This window comes from Leptonotus elevatus, chromosome 14 (assembly GCF_054856555.1).
Source record: "Leptonotus elevatus isolate MCC_2025b chromosome 14, RoL_Lele_1.0, whole genome shotgun sequence".
NCBI classification, from domain to species: Eukaryota; Metazoa; Chordata; class Actinopteri; order Syngnathiformes; family Syngnathidae; genus Leptonotus; species Leptonotus elevatus.
The window spans coordinates 6,691,202-6,704,323 of record NC_141252.1 but is presented as its reverse complement, the minus strand read 5'-3'; the positions used below and the strand labels follow the sequence as shown (position 1 = coordinate 6,704,323).

Genomic DNA, 13,122 nt, shown 5'->3' with positions numbered 1-13,122 from the left:
GTGTTATGCTTTTACTGACTAATAAAACACAAACGCAAAAGTTGTAGATCCGCGGATGAAGACACTTGTTGCGCCTCCTATCCCAGGAAGCAAAACACGCTTGGAACCTGAGTGATGCGGGACGCGGAATTGGGCATGGAGTGACACATTCGCCTTGACACAGGAACTCACGCATTTGGAATTTAATGTAGTTATTTAAAGTTGTAAAAAAAAAAAATTGCAATAGATTTGTGGTCGAGCCGCCGCTGGGACGCAAGCTCTCTTCGGACCTTTAAACTCTACTGGCGGATCAGCGGTAAAGTCAAGCGGCTCCGGCCAAAATATTTACCGGCGACGTCAGCTACTCGCGGGTGCCGTCTATTTTCTGGGTCTGTGTTAGCAAGCTAGAGCTAAACCTGCAGTTTTTGCGTTTATATAACTCACCCGAGTGACTACCGAAACGAAATTAATGACCCGGTCGGTCACTTTGATATCACGAGCTTTGGGTGCGATTAATACTATAGCGGTCGTTGTCATGTAGTGGAGTTGAAGCGTAGTTTTGGCGTAAGTTCATTTGAACCTCGGCTAAGTTAAAGGAGGCAGGGATTTAAAGTATTTGGATCCGACTAATGACTGGAGGGCGAGTCACTAGAGTAAATTACTAAACATTCAGAACTGCGCAGAACTTCTAATTTTATTGTTTACATTATTTTATGAATGCATCGCTATATCAAAACTAAAAAAGTTGGCTAAATTGTATGATGTACACCTGCGCAGTCTCCATTGTTGTTGTTTTTTGTTTGTTTTTAGCAATTGACTACAAAGGTATAGTTAGACTAAATACTAGTTGTGTAACTAAATGAGTAAACCACAATCGTCAACTTTTTCAAATAATGGCCCAGGTCCGAATAAGTCATACTTTGACAATAAATAAATATCTCTTGATACTGGTCATTTTTGCTCAAATCAGTTACATCCCAAGTTAAACAGTTCAACTCTATCCCTGAAATGAAATTAATAATACATATAATTATATAATCAGCTATTAGTTAAGCTTTTCATATTTTCTGAACAAAATAATTAAAAAAAATGGCATAGGCTTTTATTTTAGGAAGGTGACCATTAGAAAAGTTCTGCGCCATGATAATCACCCCAAAAAAAGCATGGCTGACATCATTACCCACTAATAGTATACCTTGTCACCTTTTCAGGTCTGCCTGACAATGAGCCCCATGATTTACATCATTCATAAGGTCTTATTAGAAGGACCAGCGAGGCGAGTCATTTGCGAGGACTAGACACCAAGGATCTGCACCGGCGTGAATCATGCCCTTGCCTTTCGGCTTGAAGCTCAAGCGCACGAGAAGGTACACCGTTTCCAGCAAGAGCTGCCTGGTCACTCGCATCCAGCAGCTCAATGGCGAGTTTGTGGAGTTCACACTGTCAGTGGAGAGCACGGGCCAGGAATGTTTGGAGGCAGTCGCCCAGAGACTGGAGTTAAGAGAGGTATGTCAGCAATAGACAGCTTTGCTTGTTCTTTTCCCATATTAGGTTTGTTATGCAAAAGGCAAGAAAATGACAAGGATTGAATTGTTGAACAGGAGGTTATATAACATTTGCTATTACTGAATTAAATTTACACCATATAATGCAATGGCTGTATCATACCTATAGAGTAGAACCTGCTTAGTCTTATGTGTACCGGTCATATGATGTTTGCGTTTTCTCCACGCTAGATAACATTCTTCAGTCTATGGTACCTGAACAAGCAGAGCCAGCAGAGATGGATCGACCTGGAGAAGCCGCTGAAGAAGCAGCTGGACAAGTACGGCGTGGAGCCTACCGTCTACTTCGGAGTGGTCTTCTACATCCCCGGTGTTGCCCAATTGCAACAGGAGATCACAAGGTAACAAGGTTTTGTTTTGTTTAGACCAAACGAGAGAAAAAAAAAAAAAAAAAAGATGACTTGTTCAAAGAAATTGCCTGAATGCTGAGAAACGCCACTAAATAATATAGTGGAACCAGTGAGGGTCAAAGAAACAATATTGTGGCTAGTAGCACTAGCGGCTAATGTTAGTGGTCAACACCATTCCATTGCATCTTTAATTTGTCCACATTTTGTGGTACAACTGTACATCATCACTGTATGTATATCATAGCATAGCCTGCATATCAAGTAAATGCCCCACATAGTGGCTGAATGCAACAAAGGCGACTGTACCAAGCAGTCTGGCTGGACGTTTAGTCAGTGCTATGATCTTCCTGCAATGCCATGACGGTTACATTTCATCATTAACCTGACAACATATTTTGTGTAAATTCATGCTGTTGACTGTTAGCATTTTTTTGTATAATTGAATTTTGGACAATTACATAGGATAATTCTCTTTTTATTTTTTGACAATTTGTCCATTTGCTGTACTAAATTGACCGCATTTGTTCTGACAGATATCAGTATTATCTACAGTTGAAGAAGGACGTGCTGGAGGGCCGCATCTCATGCACTTTAGAACAAGCCATCCGCCTGGCTAGCCTAGCCGTACAAGGTAACATGAATGTTTTACATGCGTCTGCTATTTTGGAACTGATTCATCACCTGCTGTCTCAGACACAGTAATTGCTGGCACGACAAATAGAGATTAAACATAAGACGCAATGTGAACAACATACCATGGAACACTGCCTCGCAAGTAGTTCCCCGTATAGTGGCCTTTGATGTCGATTAGCTCTGTTGCAGAGAGGAGCTGGCGTTTAAAACAACTACCTCAAATACGCATACTTTCCACTTTCTGGACTGAGTCCATTTGCACTCATGTTGCTAACGAAAAAAGCAGCACCAGCAGATACACCATATACCTACATTTCTCCATAAAAGTTGAGTATAGTATAATGGTAATATTGTTCAATAATGTAGTTAAAATGTTTTCTAAATCATATTCTCAAAACAGACGTAGACTTGTAAATGTGTGAATCTGGGTTCCAGTACCATGCGTCTAAAGCGCTGACATCCTACCAACCTTTTGGCCAGCCAGAAGAATCTCAAACACTGCTAGCAAAGTTATATTGGGCTCTACTGCTTGTGTGCCTGCAAGTTAGCATAGCAGAACCTCTGAGATCCATTTTGTGCCTCAAAGGCCTGCACCATTTGCATATTTTTGTTAGCTTCCACCACTGCCTTAAAAAAAAAAAAAAAGTCAATTTGCGTCCAAAATAAAAGGTGTAACTGTCATGCAGGCGCTGGAGTGAAGGGTGTGCTTTAGAACATTGCTGATGCCGAGGATAGTGAACTTACTTGCGAGTGTTGCCAGCAGTCAGGCTGGAGCTTCTGAGGTTGTGCTGACACCGTTTGACATGTTTACGTCTGAAAGAAAAATACAATTACTATACCCCATTCTTAAATGCAAGTTTTACCTCTCACCATTTGACAGAATGGACTTTTCTTGACTCTTATTTTCCTCTTTTCACAGCCGACTTTGGAGACTTCAATCGCTACGATTCCCAGGAGTTTCTCCAGAAGTTTGCGCTGTTCCCTATTGTAAGCAGTTTCCCTGTTATCTGCTGCACCCAGATGAAGAAACGGTATCTTGCCCATTGGTGGCATTTTCTGTAGTCACTTTGCATCATTGGGGTTTGATCCTTGCAGGACTGGATCCAGGATGAGCGGGTGCTGGAGGAGGCCACTCAGAAAGTGGCCCTTCTCTATCAGTCTTACAGGTGAGCGCCATTAGCGTACTGTCAGTAGTCCCCGTTCTCGTCGTTTGAATGAATGCCTCACAACAAACCGCAAAGTGCTCTCCTCCCGTCAAGAATGTAAACAGGAAGGAGAAAATATGCTAATAAACACAACAGTGATGGTAATCCAACTGTAATCTACTCAACCACAACAGAGTTCTCTTGCAAGATGGCCGACACCGCCTCTTCAGTCTTGGCCCTCATTTGAGCAGTGTGAATACGTTGAATTCATTGACTTGTATCGTTCTCAGGGGTTTGTCGTCTCCGGAGGCCGAGATGTTGTACATGCAAGAGGTTGAGAAAATGGAGGGCTACGGCCACGAGAGCTATCAAGCCAAGGTGGGTTCCGGTTAGCCTCCAATGCGCGCCATGAAATGTCAACCCTTTATAAAAAGGAGTGACTTTTCCCATGTTGTGTAAACAGGACAACACGGGCACGGACGTGACGTTGGGCTCCTGCCTCGATGGCATCTTTGTCAAACACAAAAATGGCAGGCCTCTTCATTTATTCAGGTAATCCAAGTGGTTCTTAAAAGGAACTGAGTCAGGAAGACGGACAGCTTCATAAACATTGTCTCACTCTTGTACCTAACATGAATTGCTCTCCCATGCGTGTCGTCGGTCGTGAGCATTTTGCTGTGACTGCCATGACATCATGCGTTCTCTTCTTTTTGCTTGAATTGGCTGCGCAGGTGGAATGAAATTAACAACATGAGTCACAACAGGTCTTTCTTTGCCTTGGAGTTGCTCAACAGAGAGGAGAGTGTCCAATTCCAGACAGTAAGTCTCTCTCCCTGCACCTTCTCGACATTGCGCTCTCTTTTCGGAATTAGGTTCAGCCAGTCAGAACAATGTGCCTGTGTTGTTGTCTGGCCATTAAAGTCCCGTCAGCTGAAAGTCTGTGTGCAGGAATGCGTTCTCAGCTGCAATCCTCTCACCTCTTTTTCACTTCCCCCTTTTTTTTCTTTTTTTTTTGTGCCACAGGAAGACATGGAAACTTCCAAATACGTGTGTCGCATGTGTCTGGCCAGACTCAAGTTTTATAAGCTCAACAAGAGCAGCCTGTAAGTTTCACACGTCTAGCCCACTTCCTGCCTCTTTTGTCGCTTGTCTGGCGAGCGCCACTCCTGACTTCTGGAAGACTCACTTCTGACCTCCTCAGGGAGGAGTGCGACCCCATGCCTCCAGAGGGCTCCCAGAAGTCCCTCCTCTCTCTAGCCTTTCCTCGTTTTCCAATGCTCTCTCGTCCCTCTCTGCCTTCAAATAAGGGGTGAGCAGCGCAGTTAGCCAAGTTGCACGTTTCAAATACAAGTACAACAACCACACTGTCAGAGAGGTGTTCATTTAACAAGGAGTTGATTCTTGTGGATTATTATTCACGCAGTATACTGAGAGCTGTTTTTAATGTTTTTGTTTGTATTTACCGGTCCCTCACCGCCCCACTTTACCTCTAAATTAACGATAATTTTGATCTTGGAATTGTTTCCAATTCAGAAATTCTTATAGTTCCTAAAAACGTTGGGGCGGCGTGGCTCAGTGGTAGAATGGTTGTCTTCCAACCCAGAGGTTGTGGGTTTGATTCCATGCCATTGTGACCACGTCAAAGTATCCTTGAGCAAGATACTGAACCCCCAGTCGCTCCTAATGCTGCATCAGTAGTTGAATGAGCAGTCGAATGTAAAGCTCTGTGAGGGCCTTGCAAGGTGGAAAAGCGCTATATAGATGAAGTACTGTTTACCATTTATTTGGTAGATGCGTTGAATCTAAAATTGGACTCTTAAAACACAATTTATTGCCAATGACAGCTGTCAAAGATGTATGGCCTGGCAGTGAATGAGATAAAAAATAGTTTTCCTCCTTGTGGCAATTTTACTGAGTTGTGGCTTGTGATGAGTTGACTTTTTTGTGTTCACTCCTAAAATCGGGACTGCATATTTGTGTTCTAGTGAAAATATATTACATGCGTTTAAGTGTCCTTTTAAGTAATGTGTTATTTTTTGGTGGTTGGTTGACTGGCTTGTTTTCTCACCAGACAAACACAGTCCACAGTCATCAACCCAGTCAGACGCCGATCGTCAACAAGATTGTCCCTGGTGAGTTCAATGCTCGTTCTTGGTATTTAACTGTTAGTTCTCACCAAGCAATTTGATTGGACAAGAGTAATTCCATGAGTGCAGTTATGCAGTACATCAACATTCTGACTTTAAACTTTACACATCATTCTGCTTCATGTGTTTTAACCTGTTAATTGGCCTGCATCAACGGTTAGTGGTTATCTAACATTACTGCATTGGCCATGCCAAATAATTTTATCACTTGTTGTATAAACATCACAAGAGTACTAAGTCATTCAAATTTTTTTCTCTTTCTGAACAGCAGCCAAAGCCTCAGGGCTACATGATGCCCCCGCCACCAATGCACTACAACGGCCACTTTACGGAGCCTTACACCTCATCGCAAGGTAACGTTCAACTTGTTGCGTCGGTATCGATCAACGGAGCTCATCCTGGGCTTGTTGCTCTGTCATAGACAACCTGTATATGAACAGCCAGAATGGTTACTACTACCACTCCCAGACCAGCCTGGATTGCCCACCAATGGAGTACAGCAGCGGCGGGCGCTTGCGTAACGGCAGCGTGTACAGCGCCCACAGCACCAGCTCCCTGACCAACCCCCAGCACTACCTCCAGCCCTCACCCATGTCCTCGAACCCTTCGATCACCAGCGATATCACCCGGCCTGACTACGTGCCCTCGCACCGGCACAGCGCCCTCATCCCGCCTTCCTACCGCGCCACTCCAGACTACGAGACGGTGATGCTGCAGAAGAACCGAGGCGGCGGGGGGATGCTTTTGTCCCAGGAGCACCGGCAAAGCCACTCCATGAGGAACCTGAACATCGGGAACTCGTACGCTTACAGCAGGCCAGACCCTCTTGTTTACAGTCAGCCCGAGATCCGAGGAGAGCACGGCGGCGCCGCCCAGCACCACCACCACTATCCTTTCCACATGGGCTCCAGCTTCCACAGCCCGTCGCCGTACCACCCTTACCCCATTGAGAGGAGACCCGTGGTGGGCGCGGTCAGCGTCCCAGAGCTCACCAACGTCCAGCTACAGCAAGCCCAAGAGTATCCGGCCCCCAACATCATGAGGACGCAGGTGTACAGACCGCCGCCGCCGTACCCCTACGCTCACCCCCGGCCCGCCAACAGCACGCCGGACCTGTCGCGCCACTTCTACGTCAGCAGCAGCAACCCAGACCTGATAATCACACGTCGCGTGCACCACTCGGTCCAAACGTTCCAGGAGGACAGCTTGCCCGTGGCTCACTCTCTGCAAGAGGTTTCCGAGCCCCTTTTGAGCGGACCCATGCACAGACACCCTTACCACGCCCAGAAGCGCAACTCCATCGAGGTAGCCGGACTGGCACAGAGCCTCGAGGGGATGCGGCTAAAAGAGCGACACATGTCCTCTTCGGCGGTCGAAGCTGCCACTCCTCCTCCGGCCCCGCGTGGAGGTCGCTTGCAGGGTTCCCAGCTCAATGTGTTTTTGGAGCGTGCCAAGACCGAAGACAGGAGTGACACCAAAGAAGACGTGCAGTACGGGCACAAGAAATCCCTCTCTGACGCCACCATGCTGGTGCACAGCAGTGGCGATGAGGAGGAGTTTGAGGACGACGCAGGGCGCCACACGCCGCTCTCTCATGACGCGGTAGCCGCCATCATCCCAGAGGAGTCTCCGCATCACGTCTTCACGGCTCCTCAACAACAGACACCCCTTGAGCCCCCGCCTGCTTATCCCATCGGCTCGTCTCTGGAGCCCTCGCTAGCCGCCGCCCTCACTTACAAGGCTCATCCTCTGATCCACGAGACGGAGCCTCTGTACCTGCGCGAGGTGCGGCAAGCCAGAATTATGCCCTCGGTGTCCGAGGGAGACCTGAGCGGCGAGGCCAAGCACAAGTCCAAGAAGGACTTCAAGAAGAGGCCCGTATCTGATGTGCCTCATTCCAAGAAGACCATCGAAGGTTTGCCTCCTCCGGTGAGTCATTTTTTACATTTTACATTAAGCCCCTTTCAAACAGCCTATCATTGCAGGTTTTTCTAGGTCGCTGTCCTGTGTGTTTGTTATTAGATAGTTTCATAGTATTCCTATGCAACTATGCATAGTGTAGTTTTTGGTTCCATTTTAAAATGTACTAAACATTTACAGCTAAAAATGTTAAGGCCACAACACAGTATCACCTTCAATGTATGTTGCACCATCATTTACAAGCAATTCAGGAATGCTTGTGCAAGCAGCAATTACATAGGATCCAATTAGTTGACTAATTATGAATATTATCAGTGACTAGCAAAATAGACTTTGGTGGCAGCCCTACTTCAGACTTCTGCATTGTTCAATTTTTCTTGACCTCACCTTGGAATATTCAGTAAACCCCCGCATTTGAACCATTACTGCAACCCGATGACAAGTGGCATTTTTTGGGCGGGTTATCTCTCTAGTACCCACCCACTTTACTAGCTAGTTTCATATGTCTTAAAGAGCTACAAACAAAAGTACAAGCACCTTGTTTTTGTCCCCCTCCCTTCTTCCATATAAGCTCATTTTCTGTCACTGGCCCTTCCACATGGGCCCGTTCAATCTCAATAGGCCTTAAGCATTGTATCAGTATGACAATCAGCCGCTGTGGTATGCGATTTGATTTTCAAAGATGTACGTCAGGAAACTGGCTGGGTGACATTTCACGAGGCTCCCACCGGGGACGTTTGTTGTCTCCACCCTCGAAGCCAACTATAACACAGTCGCTGGCTGTGAGAATTATACAGGCAGTCATCCTCACCATTTCCCTGCATGTGTTCTTCTTGCCACGCCAGGGCATGAAAAAGAGCGTGCGGTCGGATGTGAGGAAGATGGGGCCCCTGAAGGTGGCCCATCTCAACGGCCTGTCAATGTCCCGGCACCCGATGCAGAGCGAAGTCAAGGGTCAGCCCGAGCGAGACTCCAATGACGAGAGGGTAAGAATAAATTATAACACTTTGTGAAATTTAGCAGCCATTTGACTTGTTTCTAGCTCAACTTTTTCACCCAGATTAGCTTTAAACTGTGCAAAACAATTTATAATAAATTCACTGTGAGGTGTGTGCATCTTGTGGTGGAAAGCGGGTTCATTCCAGCGATATACCCGAACGTGGATGAGTGTGTACAGTGTACACTATGTGAATAGTTAGTTAGCCATCTAATCAGCATCAAATCAAAGTTCAGCAATGAAGCCCATCTCAGTAATTTAGCAACACCTTTGTCCTTAGTTTGCTGTCGGCCTCTCTTTCACTCAGTCACGCACGGCAACAAACCATGATTGTTTGTCCTGTAGAGAACGTCTCACCAGCTAGCTAGCAAGCTAGCTAACTACTTTAGCTACAGGATGCACCTGATCCTTACCAATGCCATTGTACAACACCATTAGATAAACTAACCAAGCCAGATTCTGTTTGGTAACAATGCAGAGCAAGATGCTGGTTAAAGTAAGCCATTTTAAACTTCAAAAGAAGAACTTTTAGAAGTTGTAGGAGTTGAAAGTAACGTTGATGGCTGCCGCTGTACTTTCCAAGTTATTAAAAAAAACGGAAATATGAGGCTTTGTGAAGCGCTTTGGGTGCCCACTGGTGGTGAAGATAAAGTGCTATGTACCATTTTGATCAAATTTAATTTTTCATCTGTTGGACAATGACATGTTTTTTCAAAATGTGTAAAAGATACAAATCAATTTGGAACTCGTGACATCACAATGAATAGTGAATCAGGACTTTGGGAGCAAGCCCAAGCTGTAATTTATACACAAGGCCACACATCTGCCGTGCTTCCTGAGGCAAAGAATAGTGGGTAAAAACCTGATAAAATCTCAGCATAAAAGAATAAAACATTAAAATGACAAAGCAGAAATGATCAAGTTTAAAAAAGTGCCCAAGTCCGGTCCTCGAGAGCCCCTATCCAGCCTGTGTTCCATGTTTCTCTCCACCAACACACCCGATTCATGATCAGGATCGGTATTAGGCTTCTGCAAAGCTCGCTGATGAGCTGATCATTGGCTGTAGCTGCGCTGGAGGAGGGACACATTGAAAACAGGCTGGATAGGGGGCTCAGGAGGAGCAGACTTGGGAACCTCTGTCTTAAACTATTTATGAGAAAGAGGCAGGGAACAAAGTTCTGGCCAGATTGAAATTTCATGTGAACAGTGAAGTAGGCTGACTACACTGGCTATTGTTAGTAATTGTAACAGCAAAGAAGCAGAAACATTTTCACTTTTACCTTCGATGGTGCATTCAAGAACCACCAACACGGCACCACATCTGAAATGCAGACAAAAAAAAAAAGGTCAAATTATTGAATTAAATTTAACGACACAATAACAAGATTTCACATCATGTCCGGCCTATGTGCGAATGCATTGCCCGAGTCCCAAGTCTACCGGTAGTTTTTGGGAGAACTTTAAATTGCTGGACTTGACTTTGAAGGTTCCACTGTGATATTTTACTATGTCAAGTGTGTTCAGAGCGTGCTTAGATATTGCTTTTGGTCCATCATCGTTGACAACAGCAGGTTATGCTTTTCAGTTACAATAACTTTGACACAGCATACTGGGGAGAGAGGGAAAAAAAAAACTCAATCAACGCTGCCTTGTTATGTCATTCAGTGCAAAGTCCTGGAGCGGCACATGGAGATGGGCGAGCTGCTGAAAGAGTACGAGAGCATTCCCAAGTCTCGCCCGGCGGCCGAGTGCACAGTCGCCCAGATGGCCGAGAGCGCAGACAAGAACCGCTTCCAGGACGTGCTGCCCTACGATGACACTCGTGTGGAGCTGGTGCCCACCAAAGAGAACAACACCGGATACATCAACGCGTCACATATTAAAGTAAGCGCTCGCACTTTATAACCGCATACAAAGTGGAATAACAAAGGACGTCAGCCATTTTGGTTTTCATTGGTCATTTTGTAGTTTTTTGTTTTTGTGTGTGGGGGGGTTGGGGCGCTCCTCTTTATTGACATGAACTTGCCCTCGACATTTTTGTCTGATTGCTACCAAACTTGAGTCATGCACAGTAGACCAAATAGTGATGCTAAATTGTGTAACATTTACATTTGTCATTGCGCGTGGGCGGAACTTGTTGACTTCTTAAAAAAAACTCTTGCGTCCGATGGGGTGGCCGGTGAGTGTTATCTGTGAGAACAAATGACAAGCGTCCAGAAAAATGTGCGGCATGCTGCGTCGCAAGCGAGTGACGGGAGGCTTGTGGTGTGACAGGTTTCACTGTAGCTTGTGTTTTTTGTGTCTTTTTTTTTTTTAAATGTTTTTCTTAAAGAGGAAGTGTTTGTTTTTTGTCTCGGCAGATCAATGTAGGAGGACACGAGTGGAACTACATCGCCAGCCAGGGGCCTCTTTCCAACACATGCCAGGACTTCTGGCAGATGGTGTGGGAGCAAAGTGTCGCCATCATTGCCATGGTTACCGCCGAAGAGGTGCGTTGATTGTTTTAGGAGGCCCTTTCCCAGTCTGAAATTTGTGAATGAGAACAATGAAATATGATGTGACGTTTCATACTCACTCAGCATTGAGTTGAAAGCGATTGTCTGGCCTGTCGTTGCAGGAGAGCGGGCGAGAGAAGAGCTTCCGCTACTGGCCTCGCCTTGGCTCGCGGCACAACACGGTGACGTACGGCCGCTTCAAGATCACCACGCGCTTCCGCACCGAGTCGGGCTGCTACGCCACCACTGGCCTGAAGATTAAACACCTGGTGACGGGTCAGGAGAGGACCGTGTGGCACCTGCAGTACACGGACTGGCCGGACCACGGCTGTCCTGACGATTTTAAAGGCTTCCTCAGTGAGTGGGGGAAGTTTTTTTTCTTCTATCATGGTTACTTTTTGAAGCTTAATGTTTTGTGTTGCGTGTCTGCAGCCTACCTGGAGGAGATCCAGTCGGTGCGGAGGCACACCAACAGCATCAGTGAGCCAAAGAACAGCAACCTGCCCGTCCTGGTGCATTGCAGCGCCGGAGTGGGGCGCAGTGGCGTGGTTATTCTGTCGGAAATCATGATCGCTTGCTTGGAACACAACGAGGTAAATATCAGTTCTATCGAGACAAATAACTTTAACGTTGGTCCTTGGCACCAAGATGACGCCAAAGCTCTCACGAAGAGAAAAGTAGGACTACGTTCCTATTTAGAAATGGCTTTGGCGCCCTCTAGTGGCATTTCAGGAAGAGCACAAAAATGGCAAATAACAGAAGATGGGTTCCCCATAAAAATGCAAAAAGGTGACTTTGCTGGTACTGAACCATAAATAGCGGTACAAACACTGTATGCTAACCTCTGTAGCATGTTATTTAGCTTGGGGGTAAGGTTTTGCATTGAGTAGCCGGACTATTTCCTGTGTCTCCAATAATAGTTTAATGACTACCGTCCCACAGATGCTAGACATTAAGACTGTGCTGATGAAGCTGCGCCAGCAGAGGATGATGCTGGTCCAGACCTTGTCCCAGTACACCTTCATCTACAAGGTGCTAGTCCAGTACCTCGGCAACTCCCGCCTCATCTGAGAATGCCAAAAATATGCTACGTGCTACTTCTAGGCTGACCCCACAACTCTTCGAAACAGTATTATAGTGTTTTGTTTTGTTTTACATTGCTGATTGCTGGATAAAATAGTTTCATCTGTGCTGTGCTGCATCAAAACTATTTCAACCAACGTGACTTGTTGACAAAGCAAGCAGAAGGTGACAAATGGATTAAGAACAGCAGCATGAAAGTTTTTTTTTTAACTTGAAAGTTATGTTTTTTTAATTTTATTTAAACATTTGCTCAAGTGCCTCCAGACTGTATTTTTTTGTTTATTACGACGAAGGAAAGTTTGATTGCAGTGAGAAAGTGTGAGTGATGTTTGTGTGTGCTCAACTGCAACATAGGTCAGTTACAAGCACAAGGCGCATGCATGCACAAAGACGCTGTGTGTGTCTTCAAGTCCTTAACAATGAGTTTCAAACCTTCTGATTCTTTTCAAACACTGATGGAGTCTTAGTGCAAAACAAAGTGATTTTTGTGGCCGTTTTGTCCATGTCTTTGTTGATAATGTACACAATGTAAGATTTGTTATGCGTGTTGTTTACTGTACAAACTGTATAAAGTCTATGATGCAAAAACAAAAATGGTGTGCCTTTGAAACACTGTAAGAGCATCAAAAAATGTGACTAGAATAAATATCTTTAAAATGTTCATACATTGTGACCAGGCAGTGATTATTCACTCAATAGCAGTCAGATGTGGTGAGATCATTTATTTGTCCTTGCACGTTTTCGGAATAGTAACTACTTCATTTAGAGCAGCGGTCACAAACCTTTTGGAAACTCAGCTACTTCTTGG

General features: G+C 45.4%; 1 protein-coding gene across 4 annotated transcripts; it reads left to right on the top strand.

The window, feature by feature from the left end:
• Positions 1-84: 84 nt before the first annotated feature.
• On the top strand, positions 85-12,975 carry ptpn21 (protein tyrosine phosphatase non-receptor type 21). Of its 4 annotated transcripts, none has more exons than XM_086094102.1 (20): positions 85-295; positions 1,191-1,485; positions 1,716-1,885; positions 2,428-2,525; positions 3,447-3,514; positions 3,623-3,693; positions 3,963-4,050; positions 4,136-4,224; positions 4,404-4,491; positions 4,696-4,775; positions 4,874-4,981; positions 5,744-5,804; positions 6,091-6,172; positions 6,241-7,748; positions 8,585-8,725; positions 10,402-10,620; positions 11,097-11,225; positions 11,354-11,588; positions 11,664-11,824; positions 12,174-12,975. In XM_086094102.1, the coding sequence occupies exons 2-20, from the start codon at positions 1,306-1,308 to the stop codon at positions 12,300-12,302; spliced, it is 3,705 nt and encodes a 1,234-aa protein (XP_085950228.1). In that variant the 5' UTR covers positions 85-295; positions 1,191-1,305; the 3' UTR covers positions 12,303-12,975. The 4 variants fall into 4 exon arrangements, with proteins under 4 accessions (XP_085950228.1, XP_085950227.1, XP_085950230.1 ...); XM_086094101.1 differs by having other exon boundaries at positions 6,088-6,172; XM_086094104.1 differs by lacking the exon at positions 4,874-4,981.
• Positions 12,976-13,122: the final 147 nt, after the last annotated feature.

Bases quoted from the DNA above. Each gene is read 5' to 3' on its own strand.
- ptpn21 (XM_086094101.1), top strand. From the start codon at position 1,306: ATGCCCTTGCCTTTCGGCTTGAAGCTCAAGCGCACGAGAAGGTACACC. The intron at 3,515-3,622 runs GTAAGCAGTTTC...TGATCCTTGCAG, and splicing joins AGTTTGCGCTGTTCCCTATT to GACTGGATCCAGGATGAGCG. The intron at 7,749-8,584 runs GTGAGTCATTTT...TTGCCACGCCAG, and splicing joins TCGAAGGTTTGCCTCCTCCG to GGCATGAAAAAGAGCGTGCG.